Source organism: Pleurodeles waltl, chromosome 8 (genome assembly GCF_031143425.1).
Source record: "Pleurodeles waltl isolate 20211129_DDA chromosome 8, aPleWal1.hap1.20221129, whole genome shotgun sequence".
Lineage (NCBI taxonomy): Eukaryota > Metazoa > Chordata > Amphibia > Caudata > Salamandridae > Pleurodeles > Pleurodeles waltl.
The window spans coordinates 885,365,276-885,391,443 of record NC_090447.1 but is presented as its reverse complement, the minus strand read 5'-3'; the positions used below and the strand labels follow the sequence as shown (position 1 = coordinate 885,391,443).

Here is a 26,168-nt window from a genome sequence, read left to right as displayed (position 1 = left end):
TGAGGAGCATGCTCTTTTAATAGTAACATTTTTCCTGCTTGTGGAGTGTACAGATGGAATTGGATCCCTGTTAGAAACTGCACATTTGTAGCGTTTATGCGTCAAACACTATTTTCAAATTCACTATAGAAGATAGACCAGTGCCATGGGGCAAAGGCCTCGGCTTTGCAATAGACCATATAAAACATAGATCTATAAAGTAAGGAAGGGTTTCAAATGCAGATGTTGAGGAGTGGCTTTCTGTGGTAAGAGTTACAGACCCCTTTAATTTGCTGAATTTTGAAGGTACTAAAGAAATAAGGAAAACCGTCCTAGTAGCCTCCAAAATATACACATTTATTAATGAAGCGAAAAATAAAAAAAATTATAATGAGAAAATTAGATGTTATATTGGAGGAAAGCCACATACCTTCACTGCGTACATATGCACAAGTATTCTTAAGAATAAGATCATTCTTTCTTTGATCCAATGCAAATTGTTGACTCACCATAGATTGCTTTGGTCACAGGCATAATACAACATAAAATGTAATTTCCTCAGTCTTAAGTTACAATTGTTTAAAATGAACCAGAAAGCTTTCAAAATATGATTTTCATATGTAAACAATTGTTCATGGATGCACTCCACACTTTTTCCAGAGGTATTTTTGACAAATATTACTCGTAACTTTGTTGCAGTAGCACTGGACATCTAAGCAACCACCATAGTAACAAAACTGACATCACCCAATCTCATGATGCTTGACTTCAATACCTAACACAATACCTAACACATTACCTAACACATTATCATCTTGCTCATAGGTCCTGTGTACCATGAAACCTGCAACTGTCCTCAAAAGGATAGTGACACATGGCTGAAGGAAATGAAGTGTCCTCAAAATATTTCTCAAATTCAGAATGATCTTGCACCTTTCCTGGCTATTGACCCTGATCGAATTGCGAAAGAAATTCCAGAAAGATTTGGAGAGAGACAAAGCTTGTGCCACTACACAGTGAAGGATAACAAGGTATGCATATTATTCTTTTTTGCCTGAGACAAATGTCACAAAGCTTTGCTTTTGGAAATGTGAAGTGCACAGCACATTCCTACTTTGTGTAATATATCTGTGGTTCTCTTACATTGTAGGCCTGTGTTGGATTTGGATGGAGGAGCATAACCGTTGAGCATTTTAACCATATTTTATTCTTTTAAACAGTGTTCCTGTCTCTGTAATCTCACTATGGCAATTCAATCAAATTATCTTAGACTTGTGTTTGGTGCTTTGCCTGCTATAACACTGTCTCTTATGGTCATAGTAAGATTTTTGACCCCCTTTCATTTAGCTTCACTTCAGCCAGAGGCCTATGGAACCACTTGTTCAAGGACTACAGGGCATCATTAAAAAGCTTACGGCTGGCACTTTAAAAGTCTCCTCTGAATAAGGAAATGCATGCACTGTTTTCAAAAGTATGTAATATAATTTTGTGTATGAACCATTTGTATGTTTTGTAGGTTTCCCTTAGGCATTCCTTAAATTTATCATTAATCTCTGCTTGGGTAAGTACTCCCCCTACCCGCCTCGTCGTCAAGATTTGAGTCCCCTTTTCACTAGTTATGTAATCAAATTCCACCATCCAGCCACTAGGGTGCACTAAGGAAGGCCATGTGGGTTCCTGACTTTATCCCTGAATAAGACTGTGTTCACTTTACATAGTGCACCACTTCCTTGATGCTTTATGATCTTTTCTGTCTCCAAACCCTGTCTAGATATTGTCATGGTAGAGAGTTTTGTGCTATGTTTTGGCATAGAGATCCTGCCTACATTCTGAGCCTTTTATTCCTGGTTTCTGTACTTTTCTCTCTTGTGTCCCATCTACACTGCAGCCCAGGATTTCCTGTTTCGTGTCTTGTGCCTCCTGGTTTTAACTTAAAAACCAAAGGTTACAGAAACTTTATAGTTAGGCTCACATTTTAAGCTGATAGGTACATGAGTGGCGGTATGAATGAGTGAGTTCGTACATGAGTAGCTGTACGGGTGAGTGAGTGGGTGTATGAGTAGGTGTATAGGTGAGTGATTGTTCAAGATGTATGGCTAAGTGAGTATTTTTATATGTGTATAGGAGAGCGAGTGGATTTGTGAGTAAATGTATTAGTGAGTGGTTGTCTTTGTGACTTTGTGGATGAGGGAGACCATGTATGTGTGGTTATGTGTGTAAGTGAATGGGTGCATGAGTGTGTAGGAGTGCATGAGAGGGTTCATGACTAGTTGAATGGGTGAGTGAGTGGTGCATGAGTGCTTGTATAGGGGAGTGAGTGTGTGTAGTAGTGGCTGTATAGTGACTGTATGAGTGACTAAAAGGGTCTGTGAGCCTGTGTGGATGTGCAAGCAGTTCTGTAGGTACTTCAATAGGTTTGTGGTTTTGTGAGTGGTTGTATGAGCATATGTGTGTTTGAGAGGGTGTATAAGAGCTTTATGAGATGTCATCAGTGATGTCACTGCTGACAATGTCATGAGTGATGTAATATGTGAGGTCATAAGCAGTCCATTGCAGGGGCGTATGTTATAGTTAGCTCAGGTAAGTATAACTGCTGAATCTCGATGGTTTTGTTTGAGGTACATGTGAGCCTTACTAAAACATCCCTCTAATCTTTGTGTGTTTTTTTCAGTAGTTTTCTAAGTTTTAAAAAAAAATTCAATTTCCTACTATATATATTTATAACTATAGTGTCCCTGTAACGTTAGTTTTTTTTCAGTGAATTTCTATGCTTTTGTAAATTGTACTTCCTAATTATATAGTGCCTGTAACATTTGTTTTTTGACTGAATTTCTATGTTTTGTTTAATTGTATTATTTCCTAAGTATAATAACCCTTTGGTTTTTTTTTTTAAAGTCCTGTACCCATTGCGAAGTCGTGTTTCAGCCACAAATGGACCAGATTTTTCATACTTTAAAATATATAGAGAAGCATTTCATAAGTTTAGATTACACAAGAATATTCATTTATAAAGTTTTAGAACATAGAATTTTATATAAAAAATTTACTCTGCTGGTTTTTTGGGAGTCACGAAGATCATCTGGAAACCAGGATTCCCAACTGATCACATCTTCTGAACCTGTGCTCTCAACACAACCACCACAGACAGTGCCAGAATTTGCCGCAATGGGACAGCACTGCATCACATGCAATGCGATACTTAGTGTTGGAGAGAAGTCAATCTCAACTATAATCAATAAAATCAACACCCAAAAGTGTTTGTTTTTTTCTTTTTGGCTTATGGAAGGTTTGTACTGTTTGTTTAGTAGCACTATGTTGTAATTTTATTGTTTTGAAAAAAAAAACACCAAAAAAACCCAACAAAATTGTTTGAAAACACATTTTTTTTTTTCAAAAGTAAAAAAAAAAAATACAGTTCTTTTTAGAACCACTTACTCTGGTTAGAATTTTTTTTTTTTTATATGTTTGTTTGAAATAGTCGAAACAAATGTATGTCTTGTGGGTGCATGGGTGACTGAGTGCATAATTGGCTGTATTGTTGAGTTACTGGGGACATGGCTGAGTGAGTGGGTGCAAGAGTGTTCGAATGAGTGGGTGCAAGAGTAGTTGTATGAGTGAGTGGTTGCAAGAGTAGCTGTATAGGGTGACTGATAGGGTACATGAGACCCTGTTTGTGTGAGTGGCTGTTTCAGTGACTGAGTGGGTGCATGAGTGGCTATTTGGGTGAGTGAATGGTTACATGAGTAGCTGTATGGTTGAGTTTTTGTGTGTTTGTAGCTGTATGGGTGATGAGTGGGTGTGTGAGTGACTGTATGGGTGAGTGAGTGGGTGTATCAGTGGCTGTATGGGTCAGTGACTGGGTGCATGAGTGGTTGTATGGGTGAGTGGGTGCATGAATGACTGTATGGGTCAGTGAACGGATGCATGAGTGGCTGTATGTGTAAATGAATGGGTGCATAAGTGGCTATATGGGTGAGTGATAGGGTACATGTGTCTCTAAGCATGAGTGTGTGTGTGAGTGACTGGCTGAGTGAGTGGGTGTGGGAGTGAGCGGTTGTATGAATGAGTGAGGGGGTAACTGGCTGTTAGGGTGAGTGACTGTGTGAGTGGGTGTATAGGTGAGGGAGTGGGTGCATCACTGGCTGTATGGGCAAGTGATACGGTGTATGAGTGTTTGGATGAGTGAATGTGTGCATGAGTGATTGGGTGAGTGGGTGCATGAGTGGCTGTGTGGGTGAGTGAATAGGTGCATGAGTGACTGTGAGTGACTATGGGTAAGTGACTGGGTGTGTAAGTGGCTGTATGGGTGAGTGAAAGGGTGCATGAGTGGCTGTATGGTTGAGTGAATGGGTGGGTGTGGCTGTATTGGTAAGTTAATAGCTGAGTGAGAGTGACTGTATGGCAAGTGACTGAGTGTGTATGTTGTATCAGTAAATGATAGGGTGCGTGAGTGACTGGGCGTGTGAGAGGCTGCATGGGTGAGTGATATGGTGCATGAGTGCCTTTATGCATGAGTGACTGGGTGTGTGAGTTCCTGTATGCATGAGTGAATATTTGTGTCAGTGGTTCTATGGGTCAGTGACTAGGCGCATGAGTGGTTGTATGAGTGAGTGAGTGGGTGCATGAGTGGCAGTATAGATGAGTGATAAGGTGCATGCGTGGCAGTATGGATGAGTAATAGGGTCCATAAGTGGCAGTATGTGCAAGTGATTGGGTGCATGAGTGGCTAAATTGGTGAGTGAATGGGTGTGTGAGTGGGAGTATGGGCGAGTGTGAGGGTGCATGAGTGCCTGTGGCAGTCAGTGGGTGCATGAGTGGGTGTATGGATGAGTCAGGAGTGCATGAGTGACTAAATGGGTGCGTGAGTGACTGTATGGTAGAGTCGGTGCATGAGTGTGTGTATGGGTGAGTGACAGGGTGCATGAGTGCCTGAATGGGTGAGTAATAGGGTGCATCATTGGTTTTATGCATGAATGACTGGTTGCGTAGGTGGGTGAGTGGGTGTATGAGTGATTTTATAAGTGAATGAGAGGGTGTAGTAGTTGCTGTATTGCTAAGTATTTGGGTGAATGAGTGGACCTATGTGTGACTAAGTGAGTGCATGACTAGTATATGAGTGAGGGGGTGTATTGGTGATGTATTGATGACTTAATGACTGTATGAGTGCTGTATGTGTGAGTGATAGTATGTGAATGAGTGAGTAAATGAGTGAGTGATTGTATGTGATGTATGTACAATTGTATGAGTACTTACATGACACACTAAGTGTGCGTGTTAGATACTGCATAGGTCAGTAACCAGAAAACACACTGGAGGCACCAGATAAAACACACTAAGGAAGAAGACTGTTTCATAAGTGTCTGAAAGATACAGATTTCTGCCACTACCAATATCTTCAATGTTTTGATGACATATGTCTCCAAACACTGTTGGGGGAAAAAAGAACATAACTATGTTAGTATCATGCTTAGAAGAGATGTAAAAGGAACCTGTATACATTCATTTTGCTATAGCAGTATATGACAATTTAATAAACATTTTATTTTCCCTCTATCCTTTTTTCAGTCTTTATACTAGCACCTATAAACAGGGTACTGTATAATTATCATTGAAGAGGGGGAAAAAAAACATTTAGATTGTACAAAAAAGCCATATGGCCACAGTATTTCACTACAAGTAAGTAATACAGTGAATTACACTCATTACAATCCTTACATTATTTTATTTAGCCACACTTACTACACTAACCAAATAATTGTATGCTAAAAAACAATTTGGTTAATATTATAGCTGGTACAAAACTACAAACAAATATAATCCACACTTGAATTTTCCACATTGTTTTGTACATATCCTCTCTGGTAGGCCAAATGATGTCTTAAGCAGTGATGATCCACGTAGACAGACAATCATATATTTGTTTTCTTCCATTAATCCTATTTAGATATATTATCCACACTTCTACTTTTGGATATCGTTTTGTTGACATCATCCCTGATAGGCCGAATGATGTCTTTAACAGTGATGATCTACCTAGAGAGAAGATTAAATAGTTATTCCGTTACATAAATTTGATGAACATATTTTATCCACGCTTTATTTTGGGATATTGTTTTATTTACTTCACTCCTGATAGGCTGAATGATGTCTTAAAGTGTGATGATCCATGTAGAGAGAAAACTGTATCTTTTGTTTTTTACCACAAAAACATTTGAACACGTTTTTGAAGACGTGACCCCCAATAGATTGAAATATATTTTTAACAGTTATGATCACCATAGACGAAAGACTGCATCTTAAATTTTTTCCACAAGTCCTACTGTCATTACACGCCGTCCATCCAGTTTGAGTCTTTAAATATACAGTATAATGTCCAGATGTAATATTAAGACCTTTGTGGAAGATAATAGCCAAAGTGCAGTATGTTCTCCCAGAAATAGATATTTGTTCTGCTTTAAAGTTTGTAATTTCAGTGTCCAGTTTTGGTCCATCTGCTCTGCATGGTTGAAACATTGCTATAATATGTTTACCACTTCTCTGTATAAGCAATGTAGACAATACATTTAACTTACAAGTTGGACAAGTCATGTTTTGGTCACTCTTTTTTATTGATTTATCAAAAGATACACTTTTGCAATCTGGCAGAGTTAAATGGAGAAATTGCTAAGATTAGATTTCAGTGATAGATGAGAAAGCGCAATCTTCACACTCATGGTTCCGTATATAACTGAGTCCAAGTATTTCATCACTCTTTACATCTTCTTCTAAAACTCCCGGGATCACCATCATTAATTCCTGTGCTTCTTGTTGAACATTTAGAATAAATACTCCTGTATCACTATATTTGTCTATTAGTTCTTGAAATTCCTGAAACAGAATATATTACACTTCTGTCATGAGATAAGCGTTGAAGGCAATGAAAGAGTGCTGTGCCCAGTGCGTTCCATGGTTTTTCTTGGATTGCATTAACAAAATGTGGTAGGTGGAAGAGAACATGGAGAACAACATTAGCATAGCGGTTACACCATTACTGTTAAGCAACTAGTAACCTGCAATATCTCCATCATTCTCCAATTTTCTTTTCTTGACACCTTCTTTAGCCTTGCTTTCTGTATTTTCTTTAATTTTCCTTGATTCTTTTGCCAGTTTCCAATTAGCACATAATACCAGTTTTTCATAAACAGGATACTGTTATAAATGAGGAGCATATTTACTTCTTAATCTGTTGCACTCCCTCACACAATTTCACTCTGCACTAAGCTTCTTCTCATCAAAATGAACTGGAAAGAAACCAGATAATGTTCAAACTTGCGACAATGCTACATGACATTCCTTATTTAAAAAAAACGTACTTTTAATATTAATAAATTGCACTATCATGACTTAAACCTTGAGACTTATGGATAGTTACAGCATACTCAAGACAGACTGGAAAACTGTTTTCTCTAGACATACAAATCTTTCACAAGCAAAAGTGTATAACACATCATCCAATTTGCTTAATGCCATTAACCTGATCAAACTTTATAGCTGAGAATTCAACCTCTTCGCGGTTAGAAAATTTAATGAAATCAACAACTTTACCCATGGCACCATTTACCAATCCTTTTTCAACACTTGAATTACATCTTACAATTACTCTACAGTTTTTGCAAACATGTAAACAATTCTCCAGTATAGCAGTCCTGGATACCGATTTCTCCCAAAAGTTCAATTTATTTTGTAATTTTGCTCTGAGTAGTACAGTTACTCCTTGGTGTTCCATTTTGTCAATAGCCGTAATCTCCAAAATGTCTTCATTCTCCAGTTTTAGTAATTGTTCATTAAATTCAGCAGTGTCTTAATGTGTAGGCATCAAAGAAACCTTGGGTTTCCCTTCTTTACAAAAGTTATACATTAGCTTTTCTGGCGTCTTCTTAGAGCAAAACTGTTTCTTAATAAGTGACTTTTCAGCATCAGTTTTCCCTCCTCTGTCAGAACTCCTACTGTGATGTTCTTTAGAATGTTTCTGCACTCCATTTCAGAGGCTTGACACATTTGTCACAAGTTCCCTGCATTTAAAATATTGCCAAATGTTTACATTGTCAATACTTTCCAATGAGTTTCTTTCATGTGAAAGAGTTTTGAAAACAGGCTGTCCTTATACAGAAGTAAATTGTAGTAGATCTCCAAAAACAATCAAATGCTTTCCTCCAAACAGGAGGTCGTATTCAGTTTTTTATATCTGTTGCATTCTCATCTTAACAAAGGCAAGCATTAGATTTGAGACCATGCTTATCTCATCAATAATTTAAAGTTTCATTTTGTTCAAACAAACTTCACCAGATATTAAAATGGAATACAAGAAGTTCATGTTCAACCAGTGTAGTATAAGTAGTCTACATAAAGTTATTCCTTTGATATTGTGTGCAGCTAATCCAGTAGGTACTGTTAGTACACACAATATGTTTGAATCTGTAGTTTTCTGTAGGTAAGTAGAGATAATTCTGATTAAAAAGATTTTTCCAGTACCAGTTTGGCTGCTTATATATAATAGTATTGGCTTGAATGATGAGCAATTGCATTCTTTCTTGTCATGAAGAAATCCATGTCTATTTTGTCTTTTACTTCAGTATAAATGTCTTTCTGTTCGTTGTTGAGTTATCCAACTCAACAACATTTGTAAATAGTTTTGAAGCTGTAACACTGAAGACTATCTTTGACAGCATTAAAAGAATTGCCGTAGCAGTCATAATCTCCAAGTAGTTCCAATTCCATACGCCGAGGTTTGAATAGTTGAAGAAGAGCTAAATAGAACATTTCTCTCTTCTCAGGAGTTAGGAAGCTACGTTTTTCGTGGTTAATTAAATTTCATTTTCCATGTTTCATTAAACAACAGTCACATCCACGTACTCCATATTTCCGTTCTGTGTTTTCACTTGCATTACTTCTGTATCTGTAGTTTTTAAGAATTTCATAGAGGCACTTGTGTTCTAGATATGGACTTCATCTTTGATAGTATGTAGGCAACATATTTGATTTTACGTCTGTACTTTCTGGTTCAAACTCTGCTGGGTACTGAATTTCAGGGAAAGACTTTAACATTATGTTTCTTGTACTAGCTAGACCAAAGCTTACCCAAATAATTACTTTTGCTTTTGAGAACAAACTTGCCAAACTCAATTTGTCACAGGCTTCACAGGACCCCATTTCCCTATAGGAAAGCATTTTCAAGCTGAAGGAATTACATTTCTTGCTAAGTGTCTTTTGCGTAGAAATCTTCTCTGAGATCTGCTTCATCTCTGTTTTTTCAGATTTTGTAATGTGCGACTACTGAGTCACAGCAATGACGTTGTCTACAACAAATTGTATGTCGAAAGTAGCATTCTTTATTTTTAAAATCACAGGATTATAAACAATATATTTGTCAGCTTTGGTTCTTTTGAGCTTTTATGTTTTCTATGGTGACTTCCGTGCCAGTGTTTGTCTGACTAAAGGCAAAACGCTGTTTAATCTTCCTTTTGAAATGATAGGTCATGGAAATCCAAATCGACATCTTGTGTAGAAATTCCCTTTCGATCTGTATCTACGACTACAGTACTTCCCACATCTATGTGTTTAAAAATGCAAAACTTGTTCTCTGAGACCTTTTTCAGCAGTGTGTTGTGGTATGGTACATGTCACATACTGTTCTATAAAAGACAATACAGATTCATCACTATCTGCTCCAAATGTGGGTGTATCTTTTATCCATAGTAGCATTTGAATATGAGGAGCACCTCCTGCCTGATAATCTTTCTGGCAAAAGAAATCACTTACTTCTCCAAGAGGAGGATTGCTTCTGTTGCAGATAAAAGCAAGCTAATGAACAAAGTTCTCCAGTTGTCTTTACATTGATGTCTTTTGGGTTAGAGTTTGCTTCTCTCAAGAATTGAATAAGGTCATCCCACGCATACTCAGCGCAGCTTAGTGAGAGAAATCACATTAGTGTACCCAGGTTTCTCAGCATACCCTTCAGTTCTCCATGACGACGGAACCAATATTCGTTGGCATGCCATTAAATTAATCCAGTTGTATTATAAATTCTAGTCCTAATCTCTTGCAGAGATACTATGAAGATTAACTTCTGTTTTTAGAATGGGATTTACTGCATACAAAAGGCCAGACAAGACACTCAAATAGAAGTTGAAATATGTGTGGGATACACTGTCTGAATTTTGAATCTTCTAAATGTAATCGTGTTAATCGGTATTCAGCTGCTGGTATTTGTATGGTCCGATCATCATACCGACCCCCTACTCCAGTGGGAAACAAGTGGGGAAAACAGCGAGCCTCTAAACATTTTCCCCACACACTCAGGGGAGCTCTTTTAGCTTGCTTCATTTGGAAAAGGTCAATACCGTCACCAGTGACTTCTTTAGAATGTAATGGATGGATGCTATAGTGCTCATAAACTTGTTCTGATTGTGATCCATCCACTTTTTCTATTTGTCCACTTGCTGGTACACTGTCATCTTCAGCATTTGGTATATCAGGTTCAACATCAACATTTTTGTAGTAAATATTATTTTGTACCAGGCATAACGTCCCTTGTTTAACTTTATGAACCTCAACTAAGTCTTGGCAAAATGTTTTATTCTTAGTCGGCACACCATTTACCAGAATAGTAAGGGACTTTTCATTGTCTGTGTCTACTCCTACAGTTTCAACATTTTTCTTAAAATCGAACGGCAAATACACTACTATTTCTTTAAGGTCTTTCAGTAACTGTTGGATGTAATTTTTGGTTCTATTTGTATAATCGCTTGAAATGGATCTACAGATTGTATAAGGATTGATTCATATACATTTAAGTCTTGCAGTTCTTCAGGAATAGTGGCAAGTTCTAACCTGTAATATACTGCTCTAGCTATTGTTTTCTGATCTTGTAACTTATCATAGCAGTACTTGCATATAACTTGCTGCATGGACAAATCAAAGCGCTCTTCAACAAATAAATAAGCAGCAAATTCTTGCCACTTTTCTCAGTTTTCCCAATAAGTTTAGGAAAATCCATTAAGTGTGACTGTTATAGTGAGTGCTTCGACAACACATTCATACATAGTTTGATTTTTCAGAACACACACTATTAAATGTAATGATCTCTTCTTCAAAATTCTCACTAGCAATACCTGTGCTGTCTTCCTCAATGCCTGTAGCTACAAATTCCTCATTCTCTCTAGAATCTTCTTCAGAACCAAAGAACCGAAACTGCACATCCTCACTATCTTTTTCTACTTCTCATACGGTACCATGCTAAAGTACTCTGCTCATTTCTGCTATACGTAATGCTGGAGTCTTCACATAGTAAAGTCTCCTAACTATTTTTGAGTGGTGAACTTTCAACATTCTAAAGTGATGAAAGGTGCTTTGGCACACTTTCTTGGATAAACATTCTAAGGAGTGTCCTTGAAAACTGCTATACTTTCTTACTTTACATGGACCTAATTCTTGCAAATGTTGTTTTTTCTTTTTTGCTTTAGACTTCTACATGGAAAGTCGCGTACAAAAGTTCATAGTAAATCAATAGATTGCTGCTGAATGCTACAGTTCCATTTGTAAACAAGGCCCTGTCTAAGCCTTCCTTGAACATTTTCAGCTATCACCTCTTTTTATTTCTAGGAACAATCTCCCCCTTTTTAACAGGACTTCCATCCTTCATCTCATAACATCGACCAGTTGAATGAACTACATGTACTAATGTGTTCTCTTGAAAATAATCTTCCTTGTTAAAGAAAGGTTCTGTACTGGAGATATGCCTCCATTCACCACTGAAGATTTTACAAAAATTACTTTTATGAACAAGTCTTTTTCTTTGGCTGCACCTCTTCATACCCTCCACTGTTTTATCTAATGTTCTCATTCTACTGATAATCAATATAAAGAGCTTCCTCTTCAAGGCAAATTCCTTATCAACTACAGCCTCACCAAATTCTTTTTGTTTTAATACTTCTCCTTTAGTATTACTTCATGGTTTTCACAAAATTCTGAATTACCCTGGCACGAAACATTTCACTCTAATTTCTTTGAACTGTTGCGGTCTTCTGGTTAAGCTATCTGCTTTCTTCATAGATTTCTTGCTTGTAACCTGACATTTTTTTCTTTGTTTGGCTGATTGTTATGTTCTGTATTTAGCAAACATTTCAGCTTCCCACATACAGATTTTAAACTTTTTTTGTTTTATTACCAGCAGCTCCTTTCTCTTTAGTGGCATTGTCCACGTTGGTTTTCTTTTTCTCTGTTGTAAGTAGATAGTATATTTTCTGCAATTTCTTTTTTTGTTTGTGTTTTTTTCAAGCATTTTTTATATCTCTTACGATGCAGAATAGATCTCTGAAAATTCCAATAAAATGTGAAATGTATACATTTTCATTATATACTGTTCAATTATGTATCATTTCAACGTAATAAAAACAATCACATCACTATGTTCTCAAACTCTACATGTGTTAGTTTTCATGTTTAAAGAAGAGTATGCCTCTGTTATATTAGGCATGAGTGTCTGATTCAGTGTTTAGATTTATCCATGAATTTGTGCTTGCCTGCATCGTGGTGTGTTTCAGTATATGTTTGAGTATCTTATCGGAAGCCTCAGTATTTCTCTAGGTACATTAGTCCATACATAACTGTGACCCTGGGTGTGTCGGCATATGTGTCCATCTATTCTGGGTGTGTAATTGTATGTATAGCTACGTGCCTTCCTGTGTTACTGTATGCATTACAATATGACTGTGTATATCAGTGTATGTATAAATGTGTCATTATGTCTGCTAGTGTGTACATAAATCTGTCCTTGGTGTGTCAGTTTATCCATCAGTGTCTAATTGTGTGGAACCTGAAGGAATCTGATGCATCCCCAGATTTACAAGTCTAGGAATGCGTCAGATTCCTATGCCCCTTTTATTTAGGTATTTATCTTTAATTCTCCCCATTTTCCTCTTTCTCTGTGTGTTGCTTTCAGAGGAAAACGACTCTCTTGATTGATTTGGTGCAGGAAGGTGTCCAGGTCAGGGCCAGGTCCCAAGGGCATGGTCAGTTATATTTCATAAAGAGGGGGGCGCTAGGACTCTGAAAAGGCCCAGGAACTACCACCTTCCAGAAGCTACATATTGCGAGTATGTGGGGGATCTGTGCAGACTCCCCATAGGCTCCTGGGCCCCAGGCCCTGTCAACCACCAACTCCCTGGAGCTACATAATGAAAATTAATATGGGGGGCCTGTGGAACCCCCACCTCTGTGGCACAGGGGACACCACCTCCTGGGAGCTATGTTGAGTATTAAAGAGGAGGTCTCTGTGGATATCCTGGTCCCGGGGACCATCACCTCCCCAGGACCAATAACTTTTTAAAATGAAGGAAAAGGACTGTGCAGCCTCCCTCCAGGGCAATATATTGCCCCAGGGACCACCACCTCCCGGGGCCAGCCCGTGCTAAACAATGGAGGTGGGGTGAGGACACGGGGCTCCCCCTCCTGGAGCCATATATGGCCTTGGTGACCACCACCCCCAGGGCCGTCTCCTGCTATTTCCTGAGGCGCCCACCCTCGGGAGATAGCTGTTTGCTTTTGCTTGGCAGGAGCTGTGACGGCTCCCACCAAGCTAAAGCAAACACACTCCTTCCAGCAAGCAGCAGCTGTCATGCGGGCAGGGAAAGAGATGAAAGTATTTCTCCCACATGTAAACTGCATTTCCAACAGCTCCTTGCATGTGAGAGCACTGCAGGCTCCCACATGGGGCAGGAAGTTGGATGGGGCTGTGGGGGCCTTGAGGCTCCCCCTACAGTACCCGAGAAGTAAGAAGAAAAAAAGTTGAAATCCTGCCCTGAGATAAATAAGCAAGGCAGGATTCATTCTGGCACGAAGCTCATTTAACAGAAACTAAACCTCAAAGGGAAGCACATACAGATATAAACAAAGCAGGTGCCAAAATTGAAGCTTCACTTCTGTTATGCACTGATCAACCTAATTTCTTTGGCATGGTCAAGGCAAAGCAAGTGTTTTCCTCCACATTTCCACCTGTAAACCTTGATGTAAACTTTGATAGAGGTATTTGCATCCTTGCTTTTGTGAGCGCAGTATCTCATATAGTGACTGTGTTGAGTGGGTTCTTTGTTGTCATCTGCTGCTGGGACCGTATGTAAAATGCTCTAAAGACCCCACCATTTTGGCCCACGCTATATAAAATTAGTGATACGCAACGTCTATCTTCCATTTTTCAAGGAAGATGGTCAGCTTACTAAAAGGTCCGCCCCCTACGCGTTTCCCACCAGTTTTGGAGACTCGTTCTTGATGCACAGGAATATGATCACATCTCCACCAAATAAATAAGCATTTCATGAGTAGGCTACAGGACCTGGCCACAGGGCAGGCACTGCGGCTAACCCCCAGAGCACACGGCCAAAGGCCATGAGTGGTTGGGTGATTATAGGGGGTTGGCCACAGGGCCTGGCCGCAGACCAGGTCCTACGGCCAATACCCGTTGTGCATGGCACAGGGTTGGGTGGTTATAGGGGTTTGTCTGCTGGCCAGGCCTTGCGGTCAACCCCCCTCGTGGTTGGATTCATTAAAATGACTTTATGTTAAAAAACATAGAAATTCACTGAAAAAATCAAAGGTTACAGGGATGTTATAGTTTGGAAATAGAATTAACAAAACATAGAAATTCACTTAATAAAACAAAGGTTACAGGGACGTTATAGTTAGGCTCACATTACATAAGTACAAAACCTTAGAAATTCAGCTGTTATAGTTAGTTATTTCAAGTAACTAAAACATGGGCCCTAAGATAACTATAACTCGCGCCTTCGCCATGCACTACTAGTTACCCTAGATATTCCAGCACTCATAAGATCCTTTATAACATCACTGATAATATCACTATAACATTTGCAGTAACGTTATTGATGGGAAAACTGTGCATGGCGGGGGGACGAGTTATAGTTACCTTTAGTGTCCGAGCAGCTGAATTTCTATGGTTTTGTACGTTTGAAATGTGAGCCTAGCTATACAGTCCCTGTAACCTTTGTTTTTTTAAGTGAGTCTATATATGTGTGTGTGTATGTATGTGTATGTTTATTGATATATATCTACTGCACTTGTCTGAATCCATCTGCCTATTTAAGCTTGTCATGCTGTTAACTGAACTAGCAGACAAATGCCCCTCTTTCAGCCAAGAGCAGGTGCCCCTCCCCAACCCAAATCAAATAAAACTTTACGGCCATCTAACCAGATGTAGATTCACACCAGCCTGTCCTAAATCTTTAGTAAACTAAATACACCCTCCCAACCCAAGCAACTAGAGAACTAGAACACACATCCCAACAAGACTTGGAGAGATTTGGAATGCTCCTATTTATCCATGGGGCACTGCTCATCACATAGAGACCTCCTCTTCCCAATCTGATCAGAGGACTACCAAAGCCACCAATCCATACCAACTAGCATACCTGCTCAACACATGCTTCAACCTCACCAACGTATGATTAACACTCTGATCCCCTTAAACCTCTAACGTGATCCTTGCCCAATATGTCTTGTTTTACATGAAATTGGTACATCATTAAATCCCACCTCGTCCCCAGCTCTATGATCTTAGTGCCCTGAGACTACAAGAGGCAGATGTTGTGAGTACATCTTCAAGTTCAGCATCACATGTATCACTGCTGACGTTGCCAGGCTATCTGTGTTGGCGTGATGGTGTTGTCTTCATCTGCATTGTTAATCCATGTATCTGTCATTGTGGTGTCCTGGTTATCCTCTGCCACTTTAGTAACCACCAGCAAGCCTGCAGCCTTTCTGCAGCAGGTTCTCATAGATCGGCCAGACAGGTCAAGCTTAGCCATGGGATTCGCCACCCTAATTCTCTCCCCATGAAGTCTTGCCAGTCTGATGGGGAAAGTGGGCAGTCGGGAACTTGGCGTCCATGATGGCCCCAGCATGCCACTGCTTCTCACTTAAATGCTGCTCTGGGGTCTGCACGGATCTACAGATTGCCTCTGTAGATCCTCCAATCCTCCCACTCACTCACCATCACTTTTGCAGTGAGGTACACCACCATCTTTCACTGTGTAGTCGGTAGTGCATCCACATGCCAGCTTCTTCTGCCACTTGACATGTATCTTTGTGGCCGTCCTGTTGGTTTGTCTCTAACTTCTTAGCCTTCTGGGCTCCCCACCCCAATCTTCTGGGTCAGTGTGACGGCCATGGTCACACTCTTACATGGCTCACTAGGCCTCAGCGTGATGGGGGGCACTTTTCTAATGCCACTTTGACCCACTTAGGGTGCAATCCACGACACTGTCCTCACCTGCTGCTATACTATGCCTTTCCACTCTAGAAAACTAAGAAACCAGGATTCTTTGGGATTGATGGAGGTGAGAAGGTCGCCTCATGGGAACACATCTAGCCTTCCATCTTTTTGGCCATGCCACTCATATTTTCTACCAGTGTTATCCTGAGTCACAAATCTTTTTGTAAATTACCATTGGAGGTTAAACTGGAGGTCATTTAAGTTGGGCATTTCCAGCTTCCAGAGTTACCTTGAACAAGTTGAGATGTATTTAGAAGAAAAATGCCCTCATGCAGATGTTAAAGCTGGCAGTCATTTATAGTTACCTCATAGAGAGGAGAAAATTAAATGATAGTACAGAGGGAAGGCACTTTGCAGTTTGTGTAATAAGGACAACCTACTAAGCTCTGTGGGAGTTTCTCTTATCCTTGCCCACCCAAGATTGAGGTTGGAGCCTCACCTACTTCCAGAGATACTTTAGCCCTTGTATTAGCGCTGAGGATGGTGGATAGATGTGCTTGCCTCCCTATACACTGAAGTGCAAAATGGTAGCACCCAGAGAGACGGAGGTACGAAAGACTGTGGCTGGCAAGAATGCAAAGTTTTTATAGCTGGTGATCTGCAGTAGATGTTCAGGTCTTGATCCTGGCTGGTGGTGGTTAGAGGAACGTCTGGGCTGTGAGAGGGAATAGGGACTTTGTAGTTCTGTGCAGATTGTTTAAACCACAAGGTGTATTTCAAGAATTAAGTTCTCATCTAGATGCTGCATTGCACACCAACTGCCACACCAACAGCCTGCCGATTACACCAAGCAAAAAGCTAAGGAGGCCTCTGGAAGTACATATGACTACAGGGGCGGCGGTAGATGTTTTAGATACTAGACACCGACCGGGACTCTTGATGCAAGTGTGAACACAGTGCCGATCCCACACTATGGCGTTAGGACTAATGCATACCCTTCTTCGAGACAACCAATGTGTCAACCAGCATATTTACAGATGCATGAGTGAATGGATGGCTTTTTGTGCTGAACAGTGTGGAGTCACCATTTAGTTCCTATCATACTGTTTAGGGATATTCGTGGTCCTGATAAAGGACAAATTACCCAGAGAGGCAACATAATCCTGAATGTGTAGACCAAATTTTAGGACGCGGTGACATTGTAATCCTCAGGTGTCTATTCTGAGAATCATTAGAGTACATCCTGTTTTTAATCTTATCAGGGTGGGTGCTCTTTAAAGGTTTCTATGTTACACCCTAGATAAGTTTATCTCCTTTCCTCCTTACAGTAGATAATTGAATGTCTGTGTTCAACGTGGCGGATGCTTCAGGGATCTTTGTGAAATTTCTGGACCTCCTAGGAGCTATATGAGAAACTGCTTACCTGAGATGTAGTGAACTAATAACAGGCCTGGTTGATTCTTAAAGCTGGTGGTGTTCTTAGTGGTTGGCTGTTCTGAGACTCTAATACACACATCTTTCTTATTTCAAGTGTTGGAGTGGTCCAGTCTCTACAGCGTTTTCCAAATGTTTCTTTTGTAGATGGACCAGACTTCACGTTTCCACTCCACTCCACTCCATCCTGACCTCACCCTCCCTTCTCCCTCTTTTTTCCAGGACCTGCACATAGGCTGAGGTTCACTCCTGATCTTTCTATACTGAATCAAACTATACCTTTTTAAAATTTGGTTGATCCTTAAAAGAAAGAAATGATGCACAATTCCATACTTTGTTCCAGAGAAAGTCTTGCTCAGTGCAAATTCATTGTTTTATGGCACACTGCAGTGTCAGATGTAGCCTGTATTTCTGACTTTTTGTTCTAACTGAAATTAGGCTGCCTTTTCTAAGGCTGCAATGTGATTGCCTGTATTTAAAACCGTTTAGTGCTTAGTTTGTGGAAGATGATTTATAAAATTCCCCTATAGTGCCAACCTCATACTTGTAACCGTTCCACTTTTTCCCTCAGTGGAATAGTTGTGGTGAAGAACAGATCTGGATTCTAACATATGAAAGATGTCCACTCAAAAGCATTTATGCTTCACAGTTGTGCTTCTGTAGCATAGTGGCTTTTGGCATTAGTTTCCTGTTGTCCTATTAGCTATCTTGCTTGTTTTTCTGCATTACCTTCTTGTCCAGTCCTATTATTTTAGCCTTTTTCCTTCCCCTTCTTGGACTTAATTTTTCTTACTAGGTAAGCCTGAGTCCTTCACTGTTCTTTAGCTTCCTGATTCCCAAGCTTTTTCAAGAATCACTCCTTTGGACTCTAAGGAATTCTCCTCCTTCCTGAATTGTCTCCACCCTGTCTCTGTTCCTCATGGAAGGAGGGTGAGAGATTCAGGAACATGACTCAATACACACCACTTATTTTTCCTTGACAGCTACTTCATTCGATTATATTTGATACAACTGGACTTTGGAGGGATCCCTTTTCAGATGCACGTACAAATATTTCTATGTTGCATATGTCATGTTACCTTCTGTTATTCCGCCAGTGTGATTAAAATAGCTACTTTGTTTTGTGTGTGCTTCCTATCGCATAGTTTCCACAGGACATGTGTTAGCATGTATTAGGCAAAATGTACTGGTCTTCAAGAATCTACAGTCTGGAAATTGTCATGGACTGTGTTACTTCAGAGTAAGATGTGTTCCCAGCTTCAGATTGGTAAGGTATTTGGAGAAGAGTGTACTGTCACTGGCCTGATAAGAGCTGCGACTGAGCTATCCACAAACAAACTGAATTTCCCTAAAGGTAGCATTGACTTACCCCTTTGATAGCTTGACTAGAGCAGCAAGACAATCCCCAGAAAAATGTGTGAGGTGTTGTATGTAACGAATAGAACAGGCAGAGATACATTTAAGAAATCCAGTTACCGAAATAAAGAGCTTAAAGGTTCACACAGAGCTTACTGTAAAGATAAATAGAGAAGCCTAAGTTACAAAATGAAGAAAAGGATGAAAACATGGCAAGAGAGAAATGTTACTGGAGGAAAATTGTGAATTGCCCGAATCCAAAGGGGTTTGAGACCTCTTGTAAAGTTTACCTTGGTTGAGGTACACTGTTCTGTGTGATACAGTTGAAAGCTTTCCAGTATTTTTTCCCATTTAGATTTTTGATTGTGCTTTCTTCTGAAATCATTGGTCTTGGGTCTGGCATGCCCCTTTGCATGATACACAGGCATCTTCCCTTGCCCAGAGTGTTCAACTACATGTTTACTTGGTGTCCTCACTTTTATTGTGACCCTAGTGTAAGGCTGATCTAAGTGTGTGCTCAGAGGCCTAGGCTTGTCCCTGACCATGATTGTGGTGCACCAAGTATACCCTTGCAGGTGACAGAGGGCTACTTTCCGTGTCCTGGGCATAGCACATGAAACAGCGGTGACAGCCAACTGTGTGTTTGGAACTGATAGATAAAAAGGTCTGAAAACACTGTCACAGAGAGTGTTGCCTACAGGCCCCTCTCATGTGAAGTTCTGCCATTAAAGCTCAGAACCCTGCACTGACATCCTTTGTGTATGCCCCTACCCACTGATATCCTGCTGGTTCCTCCATGCTATTAAGCCTGGCTGCCACTTGCTGCACTGTTGCCACACTGCACCACACAGTACGGAACGAGCGGTCCCATGTTCCTCCTGCAAGTTCTCATGCACTCTGCACTATTTACACCCGCACCAACAGCACTCAGCACTCCCTCGCTCATACTGCAACAAACAAGCTATCCACTCATTCTCACACAGACTAAACATCACCCAAACACGCCACATTTGTATGCATGCTCCTCAACACCTGCTCACTCACCAAAGATGCGTTGGAGATATGGGACCTACTCCACGACTACGCTCTGGACCTGCTCTTTCTCACAGAGACATGGCTGAACTTATACTGGACAACACTAGAGCCGTACCCACTAGCTTCAAGATCGCACCGGACATCGTAACAGCCGTCGCTACAAGATGGCTAGGCAAGACCATGAGCACAACCCTGGAGGTAGATTAGCAATCATATCAGGCATACCGTTACAGCACCATCTACAGGGACACACCTACCAGCTAAATGGAACACCTCATGTTCAAGATACACATCACAGCCAACTTCTCCCTAAGCGGAATCATAGAATACAGACCACAACAACCCCACAACAACTTAAGTGTTCATTGCACCCCACACTATCAACACCAGTACCTAAATCCTCCTCCCAGATCTTAACTTTCACCTAGAGGACCACACCAACCATAACACTATGGCTGTTCTAGAAAAACGTAGAAACCTTGGCCTCACCTAGTATGTTACCTATCCCACCCACACCGCTAGACAGCTATTGGAGCTGATTTTCTTCACAATAAGCAACATCACAGTTGAAGAGCCAGCGACTATTACTTGGACAGATTACGCCTTCATCAGTTTCAGCATATCCATCCTGCTCCATTACAGACCTACTACCATCAAAACGCCCACCTCAGTTCGAAAAGCATCTCATAAGTGTAGTGAGTTTGCACCCTCTCCAAATACCTGACTCAGAACACCAGCAACTTGCTGAATACCATTAAACCCCTCAACAGCTGTATCACTGCCTGCACTGCCACCCTGGCTCCCCTCAAGGGCAACCAACTCAGGCTGCCGAAACACCGCTGCAAGAAATTGGAGTGCAAATGGAGAACAAGTCGAGACACCACAGATAAAGACATCTTCAAACCAGCCCTAAGAGTCTACCACCAACAGATGCGGAACAGCAATCCACAGCTCTTGCAGATTGCATCAGAGCCAGCACTAAGCAGCAAGGACATCTTCGCCATCATCAAAGATCTCATTGTGCCTTCTGCTGCCTCTCGCAACATCACCCTCTCACAAGACCTTTGCAACAATCTTTCAGAATTATTCTGTAACAAAATCACCTATTGCAACTTCGATCCTCAACCGGATCCTGTCACTGTTACAACTTAACTTTCCATCTGGGCTGAAGAACAAAACCTGACCTCATTGCCGGCCATCACTACTGGCGAAATCGCTACTGTCATGAAGACCATCCACTCGGGGGCTCCATCTGACCCTTGCCCCCACCACGCCTTCACAAAAGGACTGCTGCCTATAAGTGAAGCACTAACACCCATCCTTAAAGCCTCTATTAACTCAGCCACATTCTCAGACACCTGGAAATATGCCACTGTCATGGCCCTGCACATGAAACCATCTGCTGACACAGCCAAGCTTTTCAATTTCAGACATGTCTTCCCTCCTACCATACCAAGTCAAGATCATAGAGAAAGTAACCAACGGATGCCTCATAGACCACCTCTGAAAGCACCAGCTTCACAACTCCATGGAGTCAGAATTCAGGCCCAGCCACAGTACAAAAACATCATGCTCCTTGACAAAGGAGACACTGCAGCCCTCATTCATCTTGAACTTTCTGCACCATTTGATATAGTTTCACACCCCATCTTCATCAGGCACCTGCACGAGATTGCCATCCAACGACCCAGCCTTCGCTGGATCTGCTCCTTCGTAACAGAACACAAGCTGTCAGCCTGGCACCTTACTCTCTTACACAGACGACACACAACTCATATTCTTCCTTTCAGACAAGACCCTCAACAATTGAAGTCGCTAACTAGATAAAAGCCAATTGTCCCAGGCTCAACACCGACAAGACAGAAGTAGTGATCTGCAGCAAGAACACCTTGCCATAGGACTTCAACTGGTGACTGACTGAACTCGGACCCAATCCCAGAACCCACTCCTGGAGCCTCGAAATGATCATAGACAGCAAACTGGACATGATCACAAAAGTCAACTCACTTTACAAATACACTTAACATTGGTGAAGGGAGAGCACTGTAAGCTGGAAAAGAGCAGAGTGTGTCTGGTGCTTAAATGCCTGCAGGTCTGCTGTGAGTGGGAAGGAGTCTTCCTTTCCCCTTAAGGAGGAGAGACTGTCAAGGAGTATAACCATAGCTTGTCACCAAGACTGTGGGACACGTTGAGAAAGCAGAATACTAGAGAGTGAATGTGGAAAACACATGACCTGCAAGCAGTAAGGTTTATCGTCCTTTTTTTTATTTTTTATTCCGATAATTGGTTTAGAATAAGGAGCAATGCCGGCACAACACGCACCAGCAACTGCCCACAGCAACTGTCACCAAACTCCCCTCAAACATTCTATTCCCCATTCTAATTCCACTATGACTCAATAACATTCTAATCACCACACATCTTCCCCTTCAACAAAACAATTTTCTTTTTCTTTAAACAATAAAACAAAGCATAATTTAAATATATAACTATTCCCCCCCCATTTTCTTTTTTACACAGCAGATCATGTTTAACACATGAAGGAATATCCTTTACTAAATAAATGTAAAAGAAAATGGAATTCATTACCTTCCATCACAAATTCTTTGAGGTACCTTGGTAATTTTTTTCCTCTGTGACTTTTACAAACAGCACATCGAATAGGCACATCCACAGTATGAGACCCAGATCCAGCATTATCACCATCAAAATGCACCACATCCGATTGCAAAACAGAATCATTCCCCCATAAATACCCAATAACTTTATCTTGTCTGCTGTACTCCTCCCCTCATGAATGCTAATCTATTTGCACAAACTCACATGCCGCAAATTACATACTCTCCCATCTTCAAGCTTAACAGCACCATCCAAAACCTTCACAATTTTCATAGGATTTGACCACTGAGCAGCTCCTTTACATATTAAGCTAGGATTCCTCACATGCACATACTGTTCAACTAACAAATGTGGTATGGACCTCCCATTATTAATTCTATTCAGCACCTTACCATGACACTCTTGTACTCGTTTTCTCACAGAAATTCCTCTGTAACTGGCTCTTTTTTTGTTTTAGTTTTTTGTTCCTCAACCTCCAAGGAATTAATTTAGAAGATGGCTTCAGTTCTCTCAATAGCTCAAATGGTGTCTTGCCTGTAACAGAATAGGGGGTAATCCTGTAAGATAACAACATACTTTGGATAGCCTAATTCCAAGATAAATTGGATGCTAACGCTAACTGTATTGCCTCCTTGACTACCCTGTTAAACCTTTCAACCTGACCATTCCCTTCTGGATGATAAAATGAGACCCTCACATGGTTCACCCCACAACTCTTCAAAAAGGGTTGCATTTTTCTAGAAATAAGTTGTACCCCATTATCTTAAACAAGGGTTTCTGGAATGCCATCCCTGGCAAAAAATCTTTCAAAAATTCAATGACTGTATCAGTGGTTACATTGCAAACCATACGAATTTCTGGCCATTTGGAAAAGTAATCAATCAGGACAATAGCATACGATTCCCTAGCAAGTAGGGTAACAAACAGTCCCAAAAAATCAATTGCTACCTTCCGCCATGGCCCTTCAAGCAATTCAACCATCTGTAACGGCACCACCAAAGGTTTGACAGTCTTATCACTCAATTTACACGCACTAGACTCTTACCCAACGATCCACCATTCCATATAGACCTGGCCACCTTAATATTCCCCCTGGTACTTGCCATTACCCCCATGACATTCATGCCCCAACCTAACAATGCTTACTTGCATTCCATAGGGAGGTACTATTTTGTCACCCCTCAAAATGATCTCATTAGACACTGACAATTCATCCTTAACTTGCGAATATGTACTACATTCACCTTACGATTGCTGTACTGTCGGCCACTCCTTCAAGATTAATTCTCTCACTTTCAACAAAATCTCATCCTTCTGCATTTCCTCCATCCACACATCTTCAGATATCTCCGATTCCATTTTATCATTTTGTAGAAACATCACATCATCATAAGTAAATGCTACATCAGATTCACCATCATCAACCTTCCCAACTCTTCCAGTGTCCAGAGGTAATCGAGACAACCCATCCGCCACACAGTTATTTTTCCCCGGAAGATGCAAAATGTCATAATGATAAATTTGTAATTTTGAAGCAAGTCTTGCTAACCTCGGAGTAAGGTTTTTTTCAACCTCCCAAACTCAAGATGTTAACCAATGGTTTATGATCCGTGCAAAGTTTGAGTTTACTCCCCCATATATACATCCTAAATCTTGCACCTCCCAAGTACCAGCTAACAATTTCCTTTCGATCACAGAATAGTTCCTTTCTGCATGGGACAAAGTATGCGATGCATTTGCAACTACCCATGAACTTTCGTTCCTATCTTGGGACAATACCACACCAATACCAGACCCACAAGCATCCACAGATACAATACATTTAGCACCTTCATCAAATGATCTTAAACAAGATGCATTCACAATTTTTTCTTTTATAGCTGCAAATTCCTTAGCATGTACTTATTGCCAGCAAAATGTTGCATTTTTCCTCAGTAACGCTCGAAGATTCTCCACCTTGGATGCCTAGTTTTCCACAGACCATGAATATAATTCAGTCAGGCCCAAAAGATAGTAATTGCTCTTTACATTTTGGTTCCGGAGCTTCACGAATAGTCTTCATGTGGCTGATGTTAGGTCGAATGCCTTCCTTAGAAATATTATGACATAAATATTTCACTTGTTTTTCCCCAAATTTACACTTTTGTTCTTTCACCGTTAACCCGTAGTGCTTTAATGCTTGCAAAACAGCCTTCAAAATGCAGTCATGCTCAATCTTATCCTTTCCATATATTAATATATAATCTTGAAACACTTTTGCACCATTTATATTTGAAAGTACTTTAGACAATTCTCTTTGGAAAACAGCCGATGCACTGGCCAAGCCAAATGGCATTGTTTTATACTGGAACATCCCTTCTGGTGTAATAAACGCTGTACAGTGTTTAGAATCTGGATTCAAATGTATCTGATGGTAAGCATTTGCCAAATCAATTGTTGAAAACACCGTAGCGACATCAATGGATGACATTAATTCCTGTAAATTTGGCAATGTAAAAAGCATCTGCCCAAATAGCATCATTGAGTGCTTGCAAATCCACACAAAGCCGGAGATACCCAATCAGAGCTTTTGATAGGTTCAAGAATGTCTTTATTGCACAAGTCCCGTAACATATCCTTCAATTTCCCCCTATAGTTAAACGGAACATTCCTTAACTTCTGTCTTACAGGAATGGCATTTTCTTTTAACACAAAAGTATGTTGGAAATTCTTCATACTACCCAACTGACTACTGAACTGTTGGAAACATTTTAAAAAAAATCTGAATACAAATCATTAGTAGTCTGTAAACTACACTCATTTACAGCATACACAGGTGGACTAGCACTATGGTCTACTTTCAACCCAAGTTCAAATATATGTGGCCGACCTAAAATCGTAGGCCCTCTTTCAGCGATAAGTACTTCTCCTGTACATTTCCTCCCAGCAAATTCAAACTCTGCTTGCATTTTAGCCACTATGACAATTTTATGGCCAGAATGACTACATCGACTGGTTTTTGTGTTTTGCTATTCTCTGCCAGGCCACAACTAGTTAAATAGTGTTTTCCCCTTTATAGTATACCATGCGCATAAAACCACCATAACTTCAACCTGCATGCCATCAATACTTAACCAACACTTGGGTAACTGAAGACTTCGCTTTTTGAGGTTGCTACTCTGTATACTTAACACCATATTTTGCATACCATATTCGAGTCCGTTATCATAAACATCCTCAACAATACTATTCACTTTCTTCCCAAAACCTTTGCATACTCTTGAAAAATGTCCCTTCTTTTTACATGTATTACAATTTTTTCCAATAGCAGGACATCCCTTAAAATTAGCAATATGCGTACTAGCACCACACCTGAAACTCACTAACGCTTTGCCATTCTCAGTCAGGCAATTTTGTTACCACACTAGCAGAACAAACTACAACCCTTTTTTTTTCCTTACTATCCCTTTCACCACCCACATCATATACTGTATAATTGTAT

General features: G+C 40.4%; 1 protein-coding gene across 1 annotated transcript in view; it reads left to right on the top strand.

The window, feature by feature from the left end:
* POGLUT2 (protein O-glucosyltransferase 2) overlaps window positions 1-26,168 on the top strand; it is a 204,414-nt gene that overhangs the window by 51,151 nt on the left and 127,095 nt on the right. Inside the window, exon 3 of the mRNA XM_069205195.1 lies at window positions 805-1,010. Coding sequence (XP_069061296.1) covers window positions 805-1,010 — 206 coding nt within the window. The remainder of the gene's footprint in view (window positions 1-804; window positions 1,011-26,168) is intronic.